The sequence below is a fragment of the Patella vulgata genome, chromosome 4, assembly GCF_932274485.2.
Source record: "Patella vulgata chromosome 4, xgPatVulg1.2, whole genome shotgun sequence".
NCBI classification, from domain to species: domain Eukaryota; kingdom Metazoa; phylum Mollusca; class Gastropoda; family Patellidae; genus Patella; species Patella vulgata.
In genome coordinates this window covers 2667182-2690654 of record NC_065882.2, presented here as the reverse complement: position 1 = coordinate 2690654, position 23473 = coordinate 2667182, and the positions used below count along the sequence as shown (strand labels likewise).

Here is a 23473-nt window from a genome sequence, read left to right as displayed (position 1 = left end):
TCTCGTGTAATGATTTTTCTTCCTATCTGAACGAATAGATACTCTTTCTATTGTATTTGTTAGATATGCCTTAAAGCTTGTGATCAGAACTCTGGGTAAATGGTAACAATAGGGAGGATTGCCTATTACTTTATGGCCAATTAAGAGCGCTGGTTTCCATCCACTTTTCTTGTCCAATCTGATTAAACCATAGATCCTGTTTTGTTTTTTTTTTATAGTTCAAAATTTTGTTTTACTTGTCTTTACTACACTAGGATCTGGAAGAGTCGTTATATAACCTGTATTTTGGAATATGTGAGGGATTTCTCCGATATTAAATCGATTAGAACGGCTTTGCCATAGTTTGATTTAATTTAAAAATGAAGGAGCGAGACTTAGCTTCGAACAACCTGTATGGTGGTTAAATTATTGTCAAACCTTCATTTTACATTATCTTGTGTCGAACTATAAAAGCAAGAATGGCTAGCTCTTTATCTAAATCTTACATAATGTATCTTTAACTTAGAGAAAAAAAAAACCCCAACAAACAAATTGATAATAAAATTTATTCTTGCCCCATATATATGGCAGTCCGTCAATATGACAAAACACAGAAAGCAGCAGTAGAAAGAAATGAAACCAGAAAGTTAAGTAAATATTAACATAGACTGAGATCAAAGCTTAACCTACAATATTCACAGTCATCTGTTATAATATATTGATATAAATTACATAATGAGCCATAAGCAGATAAGAGGCTAGAAATGCATTAGATCTATAGTTACTTTAGTAACCGATTTTAAGACAGAGTCCGATAAGAATCTGTTACTAAAATAACTAGGAGATCGTTGACCAACTAGTCTTTCATTTTGCATAAATCTAATTTGAGCATCAACAGTCCTGACAGTACATCTATAGTCAACATGCATCAATTGATCACTTTCTTTCTCCAGACCAGCAAAAATTCTACAATTTTCATGATTTGTCATCTTAAGAACTGCAATCAAATACTGGTAAAACTATACAATCTGCTAGTGAGAGAGAGAGAGATGGGTTTTAAAGTCCACTTGACACAAACTAGGTCATTTCAGGACTAACATGGTTCAATTTTATTTCATTAATTCGCTTGCACGTAGGTTTCTTTAGCAGTGGGAGGGAACCGGAGGACCCAGAGAAAACCCATGATGTAGAACAAGCGACCCTACTCCTAGTCACGTACAACCAGGGAATCAAAACCATGTCAGTTGACTCAATGACAGACCTTATGAGTCAACGCGCATGCGCTAACCATTCAGCCATCCAACCACCCATAATCTGCTTGTGGCCCAGTACTAAATTATATCTATTTCTTATTGCTTAAATTGAACATTCTCTGACATTGAGGGTAAGTTGCAATTACATTTATAAAGTTAACAGACATAGAAGAGAATTTTAGATAACAAGTTACAGACGAGAAGAGAAGAATGCCATTTTGTTTGGGTAGCAAACCAAATTTATATAAACAATTCAATAAAATTCTTCAATCTTGATTTAAGGAAAATTTAACTTTAAGATATTAATATACAAATCGTAATATTCTCTCCCTTAAATTCTTGAATATATACAAATAATTACGTGCAAACATATAATACATGTGCTAACAACATTTCACAACCCAAACATAAAAATTAAACCAGAAAATTTTCTGATACGAAAAATTAAGGAGATGGCAAATATAACTTAGCAATGTACAAAATCTTTCTTAAAAACAAAACTTTTTTTCAATTAACGGTAATTATGGAAACTTAGCAATGTACAAAATTCTTTCTTAAAAACAAAACTTTTCAATTTAATGTACTTATGGAAACTTAGCAATGTACAAATTCTTCCATTAAAACAAAGCTTTTTTCAATTAACCTTAATTATGGAAGGCGTGACATTTTTCAGTATGCCTCATTTGTAAGTAAAAACATTATTGTAAGTTGTGTGGAATTGGATACACTGAATAATAAATTTATAGAAATTCCTTAATATTAAAACATACCAGGGGCCAAATTGATGGGATTGAATAACGCGTTTGTTTACCAACGTGATGAAGTATTAGGAAGGAATCGTGACTATGAGGGGTGATTTAAAACAAACTTGGGCTGTATAAGAGTAACTTATTAATATTTGTATTCTAAGATTTAATATTGCAAATTTTCACAGTTTATCATGCAAGGAATAAAAATAAAATCTGATAACAGATTGTCACCAACATCTTTACCTTTGAAATTTTTACCCTGAATTCAAGATGTTAAACCCTTATTTCTAGAAATGGTCTAAAGGCCAGTCCCCGATTTTACGGGACATTGAAATAACAATTGGACAAATTATGTGAATCCATTTCAAAATGTCACGACAAATTACCTTCAAATCAAAATATTGAGCAATTCGGAAATGATGGCCAGATTTGGTCAACAGGATTATGTAACTTGTTTTTAAGGCATTTCATTCAATTGTATAAGTGACTTGATAATCATGTCAGATCATTTAATGCTGTAACTTCTTCTAGTATAGACATGATTATCCAGGCATGTATACACTATGAAATATAGGGACCAAGCTTGTATTTCTTTGAAAAGGTGCCATAGAACGGAACTTGGATACATTTTTTATTTTATTAAAATATATCTGGGGATTTTCCCTTTAAGATAAGAAGTTGACAGTGCCAAGAATTAACCCTATGAAAATGAAGTTGTATTTTTATTATGTTTTCAAGTGAATCTAAATAAACATTGAATAGAGACTCGATACAAACAGTATTTAAAAAAAAAGATAAAAATTACAAAATAATAAACAAAAATGGAATTCTCATGTTGGTGGCTATAATTTAATTTAAAGTAAGAAAACTATAGTTTTGATGAGACTAAGGAAATATATTTTCACAAATTACAACCAAATATGGACAAAAAATGAAGCATGTGAAAATAAGGCATGTGAAGATATAGATTTCTTGTGAGAAATGATTAAACTCGAAGTATAAACATTATTAAATTGAGTAAATAATGTCAGATAAATAATCTGGAATTTGGTTACATAATAAAACATAATGTTAGACAAATCATCTTCAAATTGAAACATGGCTCAGTTACATAATAGAGAGGTTTCCCAACTTCACAGTTTCACTTACATTTACATGTTTCGCTAAATTCACACTTACAGTTACACTTAGTAGGTGGCGACATAAACTTGGTCCACGATCTCGATAGGCCTACATCACGGATAGATTATTAAAGATGAGATTAGTAAAGTACGCACATATTTTGTCTCGGCCTATTCTTATTGTATCTACACGAAGGAGAAGGTCTTCTCTGTTGATTTAGTTAGTGAAAAACCACAATTCAGAGAAAAATTGTGAACTCGATTATAGAAATTAAACAAGGTTTAGCTAAGTGTTGTGAACTTACAGATATAGAGGCTGCTATCCGTCGGACACACTTTTATGACGTGCGCTTCACGTCATGTCACAAAAACTAATGACATTTTACCGTCTAAATGTATATGCAAGTGTAAATGTAAAGTTACGAAATCTCTCTATTAAACGACAGGTAATACATATTATATAACAATCAATGCTGTTGGCTATTCTGACTTAGATTCTAAAATAAATAAAATGAGAAAAAAAATTAAAATAATTGCCTGAAAAATAATTCTACTGATTTATAGGGGTACTAATATTCATGTCAAATATAAAATGTCTGCAGATCTGCATTTTTAACTGTTGAAGCAATATGCCCACAAATCCAACCATCTTTGTTTGTTCATCTATTGCAGACATGATACATGTCTTATGCTAGTCTATCACGATTGTTCAAAATGGCGATTCCAAAATATGGACTGTGGAGTTAACCAAACCTACCGAGGAATCGTGTATAGTGTTGTGACATAACTACAGACATTATTTTTGAATGAATACCCCTCCATACTAATTGTCTACTAAATAATCAAAATTATTTAAAACTGGTTTCTATTCTTAAAAAAAATATTCTATGTGTGTTCTATCGATAAATAAATATAAACTAATTATAGTAGGCATACATATTGATAATCTGTCTTATAGCACTAAAATAACCAATTATTTTTAAATACAAAAAATATACGGTTATACATTGAAGGGGTGGAAATATGGACTCGTAAAATTAGCATACCATCAAATTAAGAAATGCCCTTTAACAAAACTAGACTGAAACATAGAATTATTATTTTGAGATTCTTCTTTAACTTTAAAAGTAGGACACTTGAGTCTGATTTTACACAGGTAAAGTTTTTAAAGGACCGGTATGTTTATTTGCAGTGGACTAGTCAATTTGATTAAAACACAGATCTATCTTTCGTTTCGTTTTTTTTTAATACTTTCGAAGGCCTCTACACGGGAGGTCGCGTCAGTGGTCATACAAGCGTCTTTTTACCCTATGACATTAGACATTTGATTAACCAATCAGTGTTGAGGTTTCTAGTGGGTTACCCACAGCTTTATGCAACTCACGCCAAAAATTTGCCCTAACAGACCATTTCATTGGCTAATCCCTCACACTAATAGGAACGCGGGTTATATAACAACTCTAGACAAGTAAAACGAAATTTTGAATTTTAAAAAAACCGAAAAGAAATAGGATCTGTGTTTTAATCAGTCTAAATATGGACTTTCGTTCTTAGATATCAGGTTTATTCGCGTACTGTATTTGTTTTTAAGATGCCTGGACCACAGAGCAAAACAAGAAGTCTTAACTCAGGGGTTTTCTTTAACTGGATGCCATGACATTTCTTTTCTTACTTTTTTAATATCGTCAATGACTTCCATAAATAACTTTCTTTACTAAACCCACAAATTCTTAGTTACTCTATAAACAAGCCTGGAAATAAGACATCAGTCACAATTTCCTCGATTTGGTGCCAGTCATTTTATCCTCGACTGATTCGTGTTTTTCTGTGTTATCATTGATATTATGAATACATATTCGGCACAAAGTTTGAAGTGTCCGGTACAAGTTCAGTAATGTCAGACTAGCCCCCCCCCCCCCCCCCGTGAAAAAATTGTTGACCATAAAAACAAAAGATATTACAGCACCCTTGAAAACACTTCCCGCCCCCCTCGTTGCTCTGAGCTATTTACGGCCATGTGTCAGACCATATTATTTCCAGGACTATCCAGATCTATTTATAGTTGTATATATTGTCTAGAACGTACGTGAAATATAAAAAGACCCAATGTTCGCTTTGGTTGAAGGCGATTTATCTATCTATATTGAACAAGAGCTAAACTACGACATACATTACAGCGAACTACCTTATATACATTAACGCAAATCTTTTAAAAGAATAATTTTATCACAGCATTGTCTTTACTTAAATTCAGCAGGCTTTTCATTATAACACATAATAGCTTTATATATAATCACATGGTTAAAATAGGATAGGTTGCCATGCAACGAAATATACGTGCATAGCAGCTAAGTTGTCTGAGCAGTTAATAAAGGCTGTCACATTTTTATTCTAGAATAAGTAACGAGATGGGAGGATTTAAAAGACACTCGGAATCAGATCAAGGGCAACAATCCATGTAGTAATCATCTAGGATACTACAAGGCTTTACTAAGAGACACTGACAGCAATTCAAATTGTAGAAATTCAATAGGATTCTTCATCTTATAAACACTGTTGTGTATAAAGTTTAAAGTCAATCAGATTATACAGGGCTTGCCAAGAAGATAATGATGTGAGCAATTAAGCACTCGCGCAAAATTTGCGAGTGGTTAAATTTACTCACGCAAATTCGCTTTACATGAGCAATAGGTCGCATACCAATATGGCAAATGTGTTGTCATGGAAACAATTAACACAAAACAGTAAATTCAACTTGATTAAAAGTTTGAACCAAATATAGGAAATGTACATGTTATTTTAAAATTAAAAAGAAAAATCTGATATTTTTTTTATTTATCAATTTAGGCAGGTAAGTTTGGAATCCCCGTGTAGCCCATGGCTGAAAATAAAACAGTGATCCCATTGACATAACATGCTCACAAAATCTCACATGGTTTCATTGGTCAATATGAATTAGAAAGTGATGTAATTGTGACGTACAACATGTTGGAATCTTCGACCGATGTGTGTACAGCGGCAGTGACAAACGAAGAATAGCAAACCTTTCAGTTTCACAACATCAGTTTTGTAAAAACAATAAATACTGACCCAAAAAGCAACGAGTTTGGTAGCAACTATTCATTGAACGACATGAGTGAGCAACATCTTCTCGCGCAGCAACAAGTTTGCGTGAGTGTTATGTGCGCTCGTTCACATCTTGTGGCAAGCCCAGTTATAACTTGATCTCTAGAACATCAACAAACAATTTTGAACGACAAAACGTCAAGACGGGCGGACAACATTATAAAGCTAAATTTTAATGTGAGCGTATAAACAATCATATTTGATCCTAAATAATGGACTAACTGTTTATCAAATAGACTATTAAATTTACTAGAAATGGCTAGTTTCCATATAGTTTTTAAACGTTTGCAATCGATTTATTTCCGTCACAAAAAGTGTGATTGCTGATCAAGATGTCTGGTTTAATTTTACACTATCAGCACAAACTTCTGCTAAATGGAGGAGAGAGAGAAATGGGATTTAACGTCCACTCGACACAAACTAGGTCATTTCAGGACTAACACACTTGCACGTGTGGGTTTTTAGCAGTGGGAGGACCTAAGAAAACCCACAAGGCTGGAGAGGTGACCCTACTCCTTGTCACGTACAACCGGGGAATCGAAACCTCGCGAGTTGACTCAATGACAGACCTTATGATACAGCGCGCCACGTGCTAACCATTCAGCCACCACCCCATCCCCCTTTGGGCTAAGACAGGCGACTCTACTCCTTATCACGTACAACTGGGGAATCGAAACCACACAAGTTGACTCAATGACAGACCTTATGATACAGTGTGCACATGCTAACCATTCGGCCATCACCCCATCCCCCCTTGGGGCTAATGGAAGATGGGACCATATGATTAAACCTCCAATATACGATTACAAACAGTTGTAAACTGTATGGAAACTTGTTCTAATAAAACTACTGACAGTCCCAGTTATTTTGATCTATTGAGCTATTACAATACCAGAATAAATAAAGGGAAATTCGTAAAAATATATTAAATTATTCATTGCTTTATGATTCACTTGGCATTAATTTATACACAGAACAAAAACACAAGAAGGATAAATTTTAAACATTATTAACTCGACGTCTTTTATAATTAATAAATACGTAAATAAAAATTGAGGATGTGTAAAATAGCAATCTGATCAAAATACAGATCTATATTTCGTTTCGTTTTTCTTAAACTTTTGATGGCCTACACTACATGAAGGTCGCGGAAGTTGTAGTGGAAGGTCGCGTCAAGTGTTATACGTGTAGCTTTTGACCCTATGACATCAGACTATGATTAATCAATCAGCATTAACATTTCTAGTGGTTTACCCACAGTTCTGTGCATCCTACGCCGAGAACTCCCCGTAACAGGCCGTTTCATTGGCTAATAACCTCACTTCAACCAGAATGCTTGTTATATAACAACTCTTCCAGATCCTAGTGTAGTAAAGACAAGTATAACGAGATTTTGAAGTATAAAAAATGAAACGAAATAGGATCTGTGTTTTAATAAGATTGGGAATAAAGTACTTCAAGAAGTATTATTATCTATACCAAAATTGAAAACAACTTACATAAAGCAACATATACGGTGAAATCAGAAAATCACCACAGATATAAGAGTCATCTCTAAAGCTAGGTTCCCACTATCATGATTTGCGCTACGATTGAAATCATGGAGTAATCCTATCCAGTCTTCAGTGGTAGCAATCGTGTTGATCGTATCGAAACGTAAGTGAATGTATCTGCATGTACCAGATCATGAACTCAATAGGGGACAATCCTAACGCATCACATGACAGTGGAAACCTAGTCTTATCAATTTACAAGAAATGTCTTATCTTAAAATATGGATAGCTGGATAAATCTCAAATTAAACACACAATTTAATATTCACATGTCTAATTTAACTGCATAGTTAAATTAGGTAATATGTTTTGTTTTAAACATTAGCAACGGTTACTAGTGACAGTACCTCTTTAATAACATCATATTGAACACTTTTCAATTTGTGATAAATTTTACACCATGTCAACTGAGACTGATGTATATTGGTTTTTATAATTAGATCACGTATAGTTTGTAATAAATTCTATGATAAAGAAAAAGTACAGTAAACCTCGCATAAGTCGGAATCGTATAATTCAGATCTTTGCTCAACTCGGATAAAATTGTTTGGACCCTTTGATCCTGCACGATTTTCTTATTAAATTTCCTAAGTCGGTTCCTTGCTCAACTCGGATCAAAATGTTCGGTCCATTTGATCTAATTCTGGCTTTTTTCCTTTGCCTAAGTCGGATCAGCAGTATGTTCAGAATTTGACTGTCAGTTTTGTCCCGATGGTCTAAACCGCGGTTAGGTATTTCATGCACAGAGCACCAAAATACTTCCTTCCATTATTTTGATTCAAATCAGCCTTATTTGATAGAAATTTATTGTCAAATTCGAAACTGGCTGTCTGCTGTAATAGACATTTTCCTGGGAAAATTTAGGACATTTTTCAAAGATGGCGACAAAACAGAAGTTATCTAATCGCACCAAAACAGAAGTTATCTACTCGCACATACAAACAAAAGCTTGAAATGTGCCTTTGAATCAATTACTATCCGCCTCCTGCAGTTTATTTCTAATCGAGCTAAGATTGAATTTCGGTCTTCGGCTAACTCGGATCTTCGCTTAACTCAGAAAAAATGAGTAAGTTCACTTAGATCCAACTTATACGACGTTTACTGTATAATTTATCTTTGATAACACGTTGAATAAAAAAACAAAAAAACATAATAATTTACCTACTAAACAGGACATTAGAATTCATCGATGAATCGTTGCAGCCCTATAATTTACCCACGAAACATGACATAAGACTTCATCGAATAAACTCTTTACTCATTTGCATATTGTTTTAAAACAAGTGTCTAGTAATTTAGATGCTACACGAACAAGATTTAAACATCACGTTTATTTATAAAGAGACGAAACAAGTCATAAGTATGCTGTTTGGCAAGTTGTTTACAGAATAACAATGGGACCGCCTAAAATAAGCTATGACCAAAACACGATTATAATTGTTGGGAATTTATCTAGGTGGTTTTCTAGCCTTTATATTTCTACTTAAAGTCTCCTCTTCTTGAAGTTCTCTTCTAAACGTTGCAACTTTTTCTAGAAATAAAACAGTAATTTGGGTCATAAAATATTAATAAATGAAATGAAATGGGGTTTAACGTCCTACTGTTCTGCTCCAAACTGGGCTAATGAAGATGGGCATACGCCATACATTGTGCTATAAGGGAAATTTTGCCTGGACAGCGGCACTACAGCCTACTCTTATATCGAATTCCAACTGTCAAGGGATCTTTTACGGGCACCCCAATGTGTACACGGGACCGCGGGTTTTCGTCCCATCCGAATGACTAGACAGCTGTTCTTGTCAGCCCTCCATCTTGCATCACCAACAAGGGAGAACCAAGCCGGGAAATCTGGATGAACTTTCTCGGCCAATGCAGTGATCGAACACCCAACCTCCAGGCTAGCGAGCCAGCGTCTTACCCACCGCGATCCCCGTCTTTACAACGAGTTAAAACATATTATGGTCATTTACAAACTTATAGAGAGAGGGTTTAACATACACTCGACACAAACCAGGTAATTTCGGGACTAACATATGGTTTAATTTTTTTAATTTAATAATTCGCTTGCGCATAGGGGTCTTTAGCAGTGGGAGGAAACCGGAGGACCCGGAGACAACCCAAGAGGTTGGACAGGTGACCCTACTCCTTATATTATGCTGGATTAAGCAGTAAAAAAGTCAGTTGTCATATTGTGTCAATAGTTGTGATAATCACTAAATACCGGTAGTTAAATGTTACTGACACCTGTGTAAAGGTTAAAAGGTCAAATTGGTGATAATAGTAGTAAATATAATTTACCTCTCATCGATGTTAACATTTGTATTCTCTTCACTAAACTAACATCCAATTGTTTAGCATATGCTACAAAATATTACAAATATATTGATACAACTTTAACACATGTTATACTTGACAATCTATTAAAACACAGATCCTAGGTATTTAGGTATAGATTAATAAATATCAGTGAGTCTATATCTATATATATTACACATTCCAACTGTCTAAAAACAAACACTGCCAAATATTCTTCATGAAAACCAGGTAACATGTTGAGTTAAAAGTGGCAGAACACATTGACATAGGTTGAAATACAACATGGAATTAAGTTATTTCGACAATCTGATTAACACACAGATCCTATTTCCTTTCGTTTTTTTTATAGTTCAAAATTTCTTGTCTTTACTACACTAGGATCTGGAAGATTTGTTATATAACCCGCACTTTGGTTGATATGAGAGATTAGCTAATGAAATGGTCTGTTAGGGAGAATTCTTGGTGTCAACGCTGGTTGATTAATCAATGTCTGACGTCATAGGGTCAAAAGCCGCTTGTACGACCCCTGACATGACCTCCCAGTACAACTGGTCAGATCTTCATGTAGGCCATCGAAAGTATAAAAACCAAAATGAAATATAGATGCATATTTTAATCAGATTGTTTGCAATAATAAATAAAAGTGAATATTTGAGCAGAAATTGTTGTATATTTAAACTAACTGACCTTCTGTATCGTAATCAACACTTTCTGTTATTTTTAACAATCGTTTATCTTCTGATAACCACTTCTGATTTTGCTGTAATCAAAAATAAAGTGTGTGAGAGAGAGAGAGAGAGAGAGAGAGAGAGAGAGAGAGAGAGAAATGGGGTTTAACGTCCACTCGACGCAAACTAAGACATTTCGGAACTAACATATGGTTCAATTTTATTTCCATAACCTACAGTCATTGTTAACTTCCACACGTTCACACAGTTCATATAGGGAATTTCCCAGTTTGGGCTAAGAAGAATCGTTAAGAGTTTTTCAACTCTGATTTTCAACTGTCTAGTCTTTTGGATTGACTGGAGAGAGAGAGAGAGGGTTTAATATCCACTCAACACAAAGTAGGTCATATCAGGACTAACATGGTTCAATTTTATTTCAATAATTTGCTTGCGCGTAGGGGTCTTTAGCAGTCGGAGGGAAACCGGAGGACCCAGAGAAAAACGTAAAATTTACATACAAGTGGGGAATTGAAACCACGCCAGCTGACTCAATAACAGACCTTATGATGCAACACTAACGCCCGATTAAAAGAAATGAACTGTAATGATGTTAATTTCAATATACTGTCTTGACAAGACGTTATTCCAGAGATTACAATGGTCGAGATTATTTCTATGACCTACATGTATAAGAAATGTTTTACCTCTGCTAATGACTTATGGTCTTCTATTACTTCTTCTTCCATTTCTTGCATCTTATTCATAGCTTGATGGAATGATAATAATTCTTCTGATACCTCTTCTTGCTATAATATATAAACATAAATACCTCTACTGCTAAATAAAATTCATAATTTGTAATCAATCCTAAAAAACAAAAAAGCCTGGGAATAGATGAAATGAAATTTAACGTCCTACTGGGCTTATGAAGACGGGCATGTCATACAGTGTGTTATGAGGGACATTTTTCTTTGACAGCGGAACTACGGCCTACTCTTATATCAAATTCCAATTGTGAAGGTATCTTTTATGTGCATGCCAATGTGTACACAGGGCCTTGGGATTTTGTCTGATCCTAATGACAAGACAGCTGTCCTTGTCAGGTTGCCCCGTCCTGCATCACTGACAAAGGGAAACCACGCCAGAAAATCCTGATGAACAACCTGGAAATAAGGTACCTGTCACAGACAATGTCAGGCACCATTTTTTGCATCCCCGACTTTTGTCAAAATGTCAGGTATTCGTTCAGTAAAACCAGTAATTTTGACAAGTACAAGTAAAACCTTATTTCCATGCCTGATATTAATAACGGTCCTGTAATAAAGTCGATATTTGGAACTTATGACTTCATCAATTTCATCACATTCCTATTGTCTTCATGGAAAGTCTTTGTTGAGATAAGGATATTAAAATCCACAATATATTGCCATTGTTACAATATTTTAGTACTTTGTGAAAGGAGACTGGAAATACGATGGTGAATATCTCAAGTAGATTTCTCCGAGAAGCAAATAAATTTAAATGACTGTAAGGTCAAGCTTATGTTTCACAGAATATTATTAGACACGTGTCAACAATATATTACATTATTACGGTATTTTAATGATCAAAATATTTTGTTGAACACAAAACTTATGAATTAAGGGGCATTATGGGAGATTAGATAAAGAGTTGACAGTTCTCACTATAATAGCTAAAAACTAGATAATGTAAATAGAATATGCTGAAAATTTCAGTCAAATTGATCCACTCTGAACCAAGATATTAGCGATTGAATTTTAGGCCTAGCCTCGATCATCATTACTGAAGTCTGTACGATAAAAAACAGAGTCTCGATTATCAATTTAATCGTTAAACCATCTTTCACAAAATGTATTCAAATCCAACCGAGAGTTGATTATGGTCTGGATAAGTTAATTAATGTCTAATTAATAGTTTAGAAAACATTTCAGGCCTAAAGAAAGACAATAGGCAGATTTAGCACTTGCATAATGTATGTTTAATAAACCAGCGTAGATTTATCAAGTATAAATTTTGACGTATGATCAAACTGATTTACACTAAGTTTCAATAAAATACAATTATATTGTTGAAGAAATGGCGATAATCTTAGGTCAAACATAACATTGGATATTTGGATTATTGCAGTATTTTTAACGGTCAAAACATTTTTATCAATAAATTATAATATCACACAAAATAATAACTATACCATTTTTGTCAATAAATTTTACATATTGCAATATTATTTTATTGATTTATTGAAATTATTGTCCAACTCTATATAATATCACACAAAATAATTACTATACCGTTTGTTTTTCCATTTTTCTTGATAAATAAAATGTCAAGATAAGTTCACAAACTTATATAGATTTTATTATTTTTAAAATAACCTTAAGGATATCCTGTACTCTGACATTTAATAGTTGTAACATGGACTGTATATAGTTGTATCTTAGTAGGAAAACAACAGGGAAGTAGAATAAAGGGAGTAGAGGTTTCGTTATATTCTATCTCATTATCTTGTTTACCGTGGCACAGTGTCTCAGTGAGTAATGAAATGAAATGAAATGGGGTTTAACGTCCTACTGTTCTGCTCCGAACTGGGCTAATGAAGACGGGCATACACCATAAAGTGTGTTACGATGGAAATTTTGCCCTAATAGCGGCACTATGGCCTAGTCTTATATCGAATTCCAACTGTCAAGGGATCTTTTATGTGCATGCCAATGTGTACACGGGACCTCAGTTTTCCGTCCCATCCGAACAACTAGACAGCTGTCCTTGTCAGGCCCTCCGTCCTGCATCACTGACCAGGGGGAACCACGCCGGTTAATCTGGATGAACTTTCTCGGCCAGGTTAGCGAGCCAGCGTCTTACCCACTTGGCCACCGTGATCCCCGTCTCAGTGAGTAAGATGTTGGATTGCTAACCAGGAAGCCCTGTTTTTGATCCCGGTGTTGGCCGAGAAAGTTCGTCAGGATTTACTGGTGTGCTCCCCCCTTGTCAGTAGTGCAGGACAGAGGGTCTGACAAGGACAGAGGGTCTGACAAGGACAGCTGTCTAGTTGTTCGGATGGGACAAAAACAAAAAACAAGGTCCCATGTACAGTTTTTTTGTATACATTGGCGTACACGTAAAAGTAGTGGGAATTTGATATTTGGTAGGCCATAGTGTCGATGCCCGAGCAAAATTTCCCTTAGCACACTGTATGGCATATGCCCGTCTTCATTATCACAGTATAGGAGCAAAACAGTAGGACATTAAACCCCATTTCATTTCATTTCATTTACATCCTGATTATCAGAGTCTTGGGTGCAGGGCTTTCATTTTTTAAAAAATGTCCCGTCAGTCAGTTTTGGACTTTAGGCATGAAATGTTATATAAATTATTAATTAGACATTTATTAACATGAAAAGACCGTTATCAACTCCCGATGGCATCAGATGGGTCCTATTTTCCACAGATTTGAATCCGATCTGCAGTTCAACGGCCGTTGATGATTAACCCTAAGAATGGATAATCAAGACTTTGTTTATTATCGTAATAACTGTCACAGTGACAATCAAGGTTACAGTGTTATTAAAATGAGTATTTGTTGACTCAGAATGAAGTAATATGACTGAAATTTTCAGCACATTCCCTTTACATTATCTTTATTTTAACTATTAAATTGAGAACTGTCAGTTTTTTTATCTAATCTACAATAATGCCGATTTTAAAAATGAGAGGAAAATAATGAAACGAAATATAAAGTATCTTCTACTCCCTTGGTTTATTTGTCATTAAATAAACATATAACAGGAAGTCAACATCAAGCTACATGTAGAAAATACATAGTTTTACTCGTTTTAATTTTTTATGTTCTTAAAGTCAGGTCACACACTACAAAGCAACTAGAGTACACGAGATCACAGCATTAGGTACTATAATAGAAAAGACCCTGGGCTCTGTTTCTCGAAATCTTAACTAAAGATAAAGTCCAAATTTTAGTAGATACTTCAATTTTGATTGGCTAAGCACTAAAATCAATCTAATATTATCCAATCAAATTACTAAAATTTGGATTTTATCTTAGTTAAAATTTTGTGAAACAACCCCCTGGTTGACATCCACCATTTTGATTTTTTGACCACAGAAAGAATCACGTCTGCTGTGATTCTAAATTTCGATTCAACTGAATTGAAGGAATGTCAATTTCCTATTGCAATGAAATATTGGATCTAGTGTTGTATTGTAATATTGGATCTAGTGTTGTATTGTAATATTGGATCTAGTGTTGTATTGTAATATTGGATCTAGTGTTGTATTGTAATATTGGATCTGGTGTTGTATTGTAATATTGGATCTAGTGTTGTATTGTAATATTGGATCTAGTGTTGTATTGTAATATTGGATCTAGTGTTGTATTGTAATATTGAATCTAGTGTTGTATTGTAATATTGGATCTAGTGTTGTATTGTAATATTTGTATTTTACGAGAAAGAGAAATGGGATTTAACTTCCACTTGACACAAACTAGGTCATTTCGAAACTAACATATGGTTCAATTTTATTTCAATAATTTCCTTGAGCGTAGGGGTCTTTAGCAGTGGGAGGAACTTGGAGGACCTGGAGAAAACGCACAAGGTTTGACAAGCGATCCAACTTCTTGTCACAATAAAATGCTGTTCTTAACTCTCTGTGTGTGGTTCTTTTAAAGTAGCCAAGTCTCTAACTCAATATCATCCAAAATCTTCGACATTGAAAACACGAATTATCTGTCAATTTTAATCAACATTGGTGTAATGGTGTTGTGATCTTACTGGAAAAAGATGGGCTTCTGATATCCAATATTTAAGACAAAATAAACATTTTACCATTGGTACACAAATCGTGTACCAAAATGCGTTTCAGTGCCATTTGTAATGAAACGACTTGATGAAAGAGGGGAGAATACTACCGGTGTAGACTGGAATAACCAGATGCCAAAGATTGCCAATCAATTTGAACTCTTCACGTTTTGCACCAAACATAACTGATCAGAAATTAGACTAAAATAGAAACGATTGAATGTAAATCAGTTTACATACATTCATATAACATTATTATATGCATTGAGACTCATTTGTGTCTAATTCTAGGTGCCAAATATTAGAGATTTAGCTCCTTTAAGTGAAGAGATATAGATTAGTACTTACATTAGAAGTTTTTAACATATGTAGATCACTATTCTGTGGTGACATGGTACCTAATGGTAGATTATCTGATGGTGACACCTCGGCTGGTTTACCTTCAACTTTACCACCTGGTCCTAATTCTTTTACTCTATATTAAATATACAACAACATTATAATATAAACACCTTTTACTATATATCAAATATACAACAATATCATAATATAAATCAAACAGTCTGTCTCGCAATTTCAACAATTCAAGAAGCAAACAATATCTGTGTTAATTATAACCATTCTCTCAACATTATATCCAATCCTCACCATCTATGGTCACTCTCATCCTGCCCACGGCACATGTTCACTCGTATGATTCACATTACATTATAAACATGAATGATTCACATTACATCATAAACGATGTAAGCACAAGCACAAGTGAATTAATGAAATAAAATTGAACCACATGTCAGTCCCGAAATGACCAAGTTTTTCTTGAGTGGACATGAAACCCCATTTCATTTCATGTCTGTATTGAGTATTAAAGTCTTACCTGTCAGCGTAGCGTAAAGTATTAAAAGTCTTACCTGTCAGCGTAGCGTAAAGTATTAAAAGTCTTACCCGTCAGCATAGCGTAAAGTATTAAAAGTCTTACCTGTCAGCATAGCGTAAGGTATTAAAAGTCTTACCTGTCAGCATAGCGTAAAGTATTTAGAGTATTTTCAACACAGCTCATACCAGGTGATATCATAGCAATCTACAAATAAATATTATCAAATGTCTAAAGGAACAGATTTGGCAAATTATTACAGATTCTCTAGAAAGCCTGTTGCTTATTCAGCTTTTCATGAAGAACAATAAAAAATTAAAAACCTCCCAAAGCACAATTTTCTGAAAACCAGAATATTTTTTGAGATGTGGCCTAAACTTTATTATTATTTAATATGCAATAAAAGGCAGCAAAATTTTGTTTCATATTTGTAAAATCTGTCAATTATTTAGCAAGAATTCTTATCCATTTCCATGGATCTGCAAGAATGAAATTCTAAGAACTTCTAGATCTCTAACAACACAACCGAATGTACAGGTATATAATTCAACGTGGATGTTTATTCTGTAAAACAATCTGATTAAAATACAGATCTATATTTAGTTTCGTCTTTTTTTATTTACTTTTGATGGCCTATACTACATGACCAGTTGTAGCGGAAGGTCACATCAGAGGTCATAGGAGCGGCTTTTGATCATAAAATGTCAGACATTTTATTAATCAATTTGCGTTGATATTTCTAGTGGGTTACCCACAGTTTCATTCAGTACGCCGGTTATATAGCAACTCTTCCAGATCCTAGTGTAGTAGACAAGTAAAACGAAATTTTGAACAATCAAAAATGAAACGAAATAGGATCTGTGTTTTAATCAGATTGGGTTTCAAATGTTTATATGACAAACTTACCATGCACGTTCTCGAACCTTCCTTTATAAAAGAATCACGTAGAACCTGTGTTAGTTTACTAGCACGGAATGGTGTGTGGGCTCCTCTTCTACCTAAAGCTCTTATACACTCCTAAAATAAAAAACAATCAAATTATAATACAGAGACAATATTTTAACTTTTATATTCTTCATAATTAGATTACTGTTACATTGATAAAAGTTAAAGGGACAATAACACTCTTGCTGGCTTGACAGTTCCAGAAAATAAAAAATAGTCTTATTCTAAGTACTAGATTTGTTAGTGTCCTTCCTGTTGTGTAAATTATCCATTAAATCCTATTTTACTTGTCCAGAGGGTTCAAAAATATTTTTAAATCCAAGTCACATTTGAAAAGCTTTACGTCAGGCTTTTCAAATCATTTAGTTGAATTTTTCCAATTTTTTAAATTGGGTGTGTTAAGATGAAATTTGCATCATCAATTAATTAGAATATTGTAAATAGATTGGTACATATTATTCAGTTACAACAAGAGTGGTATTGAGCCTTTAAAGGACAATATTGGTGTCAGCCATTACCACATATGTAATAGAACTGGATCCAGGTATATATTGTCCTTTCATACTTAGATGACAGTCACATGACACTGATAGAAGTCAATATAAAAAAAAAAGAAAGGTTTTCTATATGTCCAAACCATGAAACACGGAAATTTATACATGAAATTTTTGAAAGTTCAGTAAAAAGGCGTAACGTAAAAGCTGAGGTCTTTAGATAAATACATTTGAATATGCAGTTAAATTGAGACCAGAAAATAGCATAGTATGAAAATTAGATATTAAATGTGTTTGAGTTTAGGCAACACAAATAAAATAAGTTGTTTCTCGGGCACCGCCCGCACACAAAATTGGTTGCGCGTGCGGCCTATTTATTAGTCTTGATGAAAAATAAAAAATATGTAACGCCCGCCCGAACATCGATAAGCAAGTCATAAAAAATATATGCCGCATGTATCTACATGCCCCATACGTGAATATCCATTCAAATGTATTAAACTGATTCAGATGTAAACGCTCATTTACGGGTCTTTTTTTTATTGATAACGAAAGAACCTCCATTTTTGTATCACGTGATTTTAATTACCTCCCCTTGTGAACTAGAATTTGATTCGTGTTAAACACCGAAAGTCATTGACAACAATGCAATGTATTTCAATCATTCGATCTTAATCGGCCCATTATTGCCGGCTTCAGTCGGTCCATGTTTGAAAAAATCCTACTTATAAAACAATGAATCGTAGAACAGGTTAATTATTATAACTTGTGGCTACGAATACGATACGATGATAGTCACCATACCTTAGTCAGAATCTGGGTCATTAGCACATTTAACGGTAGTTTTGATAATCCTGAAAATAATTATTGGATTACACATTTGATGGTTTTACTGACGAGTTGTTAGTTAAATTTAAATAGTCATTCGATATAAACCCCAGATAGAACACCGAATATCCTGAGAAACACGCCGAATAACCTGAGAAACAGTCATTTCCCGAATCCCGATGACACGTGACATGCATTGGTTGGAATTAGGTCAATCATTATAAACCAGCGATACTAGATTTAGATCGAAGTGTCGTTTATCGTGATGATTATTTTTGATAAACATGCTGTCAGAGACTTACTCTTTAAAATATTGTCGTTATTATGGACGGCTATTAATAGTCGTACGGAATTTTATTTTAAACCAATTTCAATTATGGTTGTCACCATTACCATTAGTAAGCTAGTACAATACGTGAATTAAATATGGAAAATTATTTTCCTTTCAGTGTACAGTGTTTGAGTAGACTTGATTTTTGGGTTTATGTTCTAAGTATGTTTAATATATAACTGAAAGCAAAACCGTAGACAAGTAATGACTTTCTCATTAAAAAAAAAAAAAAAATACAAGGCCGCCCTCCCGCCCCAACAATTTTCAACAATAGCCAAATTTTATTTTGCACCATCCTCTAGCCAGAAATGAGGTAAAAAAAAAAATAAACCGCCCTCCCCCCCTACAGTTTCAGCTGTCAGTTGCCCGAGAAACAAGACATTTATTTTGTGTAGCCTTATATTAATAATACCTTTAAAGCTAGTAAACTTTTGTTGATTTCAGCCCCTTCCATTCTCGTCTGTCTATCAGCACTTGACGTATCAGCTCCTCTTTCATTACCTGTAAAATAATAACGACCACAGTATAAATATATTTTTCTTGAACACTGGATGACACTTCTCACTTATTAGTAAAGTTCATGTAGCTAACAGGTTTTTTTTTGTACTTGGGCATTTACAGCCAACATAATTCAAATGTGAAAATACAAGATTACTTGACTATCAATTCAATCTGCCTAAAGCTAACTTGGGCATTTGTAAGAGAGAGAGAGAGAGAGAGAGAGAGAGAGAGAGAGAGAGAGAGAGAGAGAGAGAGAGAGAAATGGGGTTTAACGTCCACTCGACACAAACTAGGTCATTTCGGGACTAATATATGGTTTAATTTTTTTATGTCAATAATTCGCTTGCGCGTAGGGGTCTTTAGCAGTGGGAGGAAATCGGAAGACCCGGAGAAAACCCACGAGGTTGGACAGGCGACCCTACTCCTTGTCACGTACACCGTATGATACAGCGCGCCATCCAACCCCCCCATTTGTAAGAAATAATTGATATCTGTTTCTCTCAATGAAAATCACCACAAACACGAGACTTACCTGCTAAATCAATAAGAGAAAACTTTCCAAATAATTTATTCGTATTTCTGGAGAAAAAAAAAGGACAAATTATAAGGAAATTTAATAATCATGAAAAATTACACAGAAGCTAGAAATGTTAATTCTGTTGGTGAATTCAGAAACATATTCTAATTAACTGTCTTACATGTGGCAATAAAAATAGTGAAGCCACAGTCTTTTATTGAGTATAGCGCTGGCCCACTATTCAGGAGAGTCCCATGTTTAATCGTAATGTTTGCTAGAAATGTTTCTCAGGTTTTTCCAGCCTAGTTTTCTCTTCTCCGCGATGTAGCACAGATCATTTAGGATCAGATCAATAACAGAGGTAATGCGTACATATTGACAGCATGCAAACGAACCAATGGCAGTGTTGGCAGAAACACTGGTGTCCAACATGCTGTCCAGGCACAACTTTCACTCATAGTAAACTGCATAGCGTTTGTCTGTCTTCATTAGTGCATTAAAGTAAGATGTAAAAAAACTCATTTCATTGCATGTGTAATTAAATATTAAAGTAATATGTTAAAACCCATTTCATGTGTAATTAAATATTAAAGTAAGGTGTTAAAACCCATTTCATGTGTAATTAAATATTAAAGTAAGGTGTTAAAACCCATTTCATGTGTAATTAAATATTAAAGTAAAACTGACCTTTTTCTGAGAATGATTTGAAATACTGCATGAGAACGTGATGAATGTTGGTTAGCAGATGTAGTACCAGACGTCCTGAAACAAAAATTCAAACCATATAAAATACTCTTGCCAGTGCTTTTCTTCATCTAGATATATTGATGGAGAGAGAGAGAGAGAGAGAGAGAGATAGAGAGATCTTTAGCTGTGGAGGAAAATGGTGGACCCAGAGAAAACCCACAAGGTTGGACACATGACCCTACTCCTTGTCACATACCAGCATGGAATCGCAACCATGCCACTTGACTCAATGACAGACCTATCTACGCACACATGTAAACCCCCCCCCCCACCCCCAAACACTAATCAGGAGAGATGTATTATCTACCTGACGTTATTTTCATGTTGTATAAAAGGTTAAAGATACATTAGTTAAGAGTTTGATAAAGAGTTGGTCATTCTTGCTATAATAATTCAAAAATAGATGATAAAAAAAGAAAATACTGAAAATTTCATTCAAATTATTTCATTCTCAGCCAAGTTATCATTGTTTGTAGTTTTGACAAGATGTGTGCATAGTGGTAACCAGGGTACTGGTATAATCAGGACTTAGCCTCGCTTTCCCATTTTTAAATTAAATTTTTAAATGGCAAACCATTTTAATCTAGTTAAAATCTTGAGTATCTGATGCCATCGAGAGTTGATTATGGCCTGGATAAGTTAATTAATGTCTAATTAATAATTTAGATAACATTTCAGGCCTAAAGAAAGACCTACAACAGGCAGATTTACCTCTTGCATAATGTATGTTTAAGTAGAGATGTATTTATTTACCTGACATTATTTCCATGTTGTATAAGACGTTATGTATTATTTACCAGACGTTATTTCCATGTTGTATAAGACGTTATGTATTATTTACCAGACGTTATTTCCATGTTGTATAAGAAGTTAAGTATTTATTTACCTGAGTTATTTCACTGTTGTATAAGAGGTTAATTAGAAAGGTGTACTATTTACCTGACATTATTTATCCATGTTGTATAAGAGGTATGTATTATTTACCTGACAGTATTTCCATGTTGTATAAGAGGTTAATTAGAAAGGTGTACTATTTACCTGACGTTATTTCCATGTTGTATTAGAGGTTAATTAGAAAGGTGTACTATTTACCTGACGTTATTTCCATGTTGTATTAGAGGTTAATCAGAAAGGTGTATTATTTACCTGACATTATTTCCATGTTGTATAAGAGGTTAATTAGAAAGGTGTATTATTTACCGGACATTATTTCCATGCTGTATAAGAGGTTAATTAAAAAGGTGTATTATTTACCTGACATTATTTCCATGTTGTATAAGATGTAAAACATCATCAGCATTATTTACACTTTCTTCCCGTAATCCTACAATCTGTACTTGTTGTTTAGCGTCTTCTAAAACTCGTAACTTGGTTTTATTATTTAATAAATCAAACACCTACAAACACATCAATAAATCTCATCAACACTCTTCTTAAAGGATTCAAGGATTCTTTATTGTGCCCGACAATAGTGTTCCTCGCTTTTTTAGTAATATTATGTTGACATAGAATTTCACTATAATTTGTATACTAAGATGAAATTCGAAGGTTTTATCTTGTTATTCAAGAAAGAGATGGTTTAACGTCCACTTGACAAAAACCAGGGACTAACATACAGTTCAATCTTATTTTCACTGCCTTGCGCATAAGGGGATTTTAGCTGTGGGAGGAAACCATATGGTCGTACAGTCCACCCCACGCCTTGTCATGTTCAAGCTGGGACTTAAAAACACGACACATGATTCAATGACAGACGTTAGGATCTAACGTGCACAAGTTAAACCATTCGGATAATATGAACAACAAGCCCCCTTGTACACCATTGGTAACCCATTAAAGTATTGTCCACAATAACCTTGTTAACATGTATATCTGAATATCCCCTACTTTTTTTTTTTTGAAGAGTATATTTAAAATATAGCAGTATCTAAGAAACACGAATTGAACTACTTACTTTACCACTATAAATCTCGAAAAAACTTGCTCCAACCACTAGATCCGATTTTTTATATTTCGAATGTAATAATTTAAATACATCTTTTGCTGCAATACAATTGAAGATAAATAAAGACACTGATACTAAGATGCTTATTTCAAACCTCAAACTTAACATATATTTAGCCTAAACAAAACAATCAGACTAGGTACTACATTTGTGTCATTGCTGTAATGCAGAATTATTTACAGCCACTTTCAAAAGTTAATAAAGGGAATGCAGTTTTATAAGGCTTTTCCACAATCTTTTATAATTTTATTCTTGTTATCATCAGATAAACAATGGTCTTTGTACCTTTCGCTAGGGGCAGACGAGCGTATTTTATCGCTTGATCGCTCTGCTTAAAATTTGCCATCGATTCTTTATGGCTGATCATGAACAGACACGTGTAGCGATCAACTCGAAAATGTACACTTTCTGCGAGTCAATTACATCGATCATGTGACTTGTTCTAAGTGGCGAGTTGCCGAAATCGTAAGATTGCTGTTGTAGATGGCTATTTATTTGCTAAAAGTAAAAGACAGAATATCTAGAAGGGCTCGTTAGACAAATTGAAACTTGTGGTACAGGAGTTAGAATCCATGCTTCGGCAGTGGAGGCAGACATTTTGAGCTCATGTGATATCAATCATGTCTTCATG

General features: G+C 34.1%; 1 protein-coding gene across 1 annotated transcript; it reads right to left on the bottom strand.

The window, feature by feature from the left end:
- Window positions 1-531: 531 nt before the first annotated feature.
- Window positions 532-21892, bottom strand: LOC126817725 (kinesin-like protein KIF2A; the record flags this gene model as incomplete). Its single annotated transcript, XM_050544845.2, has 11 exons — window positions 532-9312; window positions 10080-10142; window positions 10785-10857; window positions 11470-11571; window positions 15949-16075; window positions 16614-16681; window positions 17381-17491; window positions 19485-19573; window positions 20106-20152; window positions 20778-20852; window positions 21876-21892. Coding segments are annotated over 11 exons (855 nt in total), but the record flags the coding sequence as incomplete, so codon positions are not given.
- Window positions 21893-23473: the final 1581 nt, after the last annotated feature.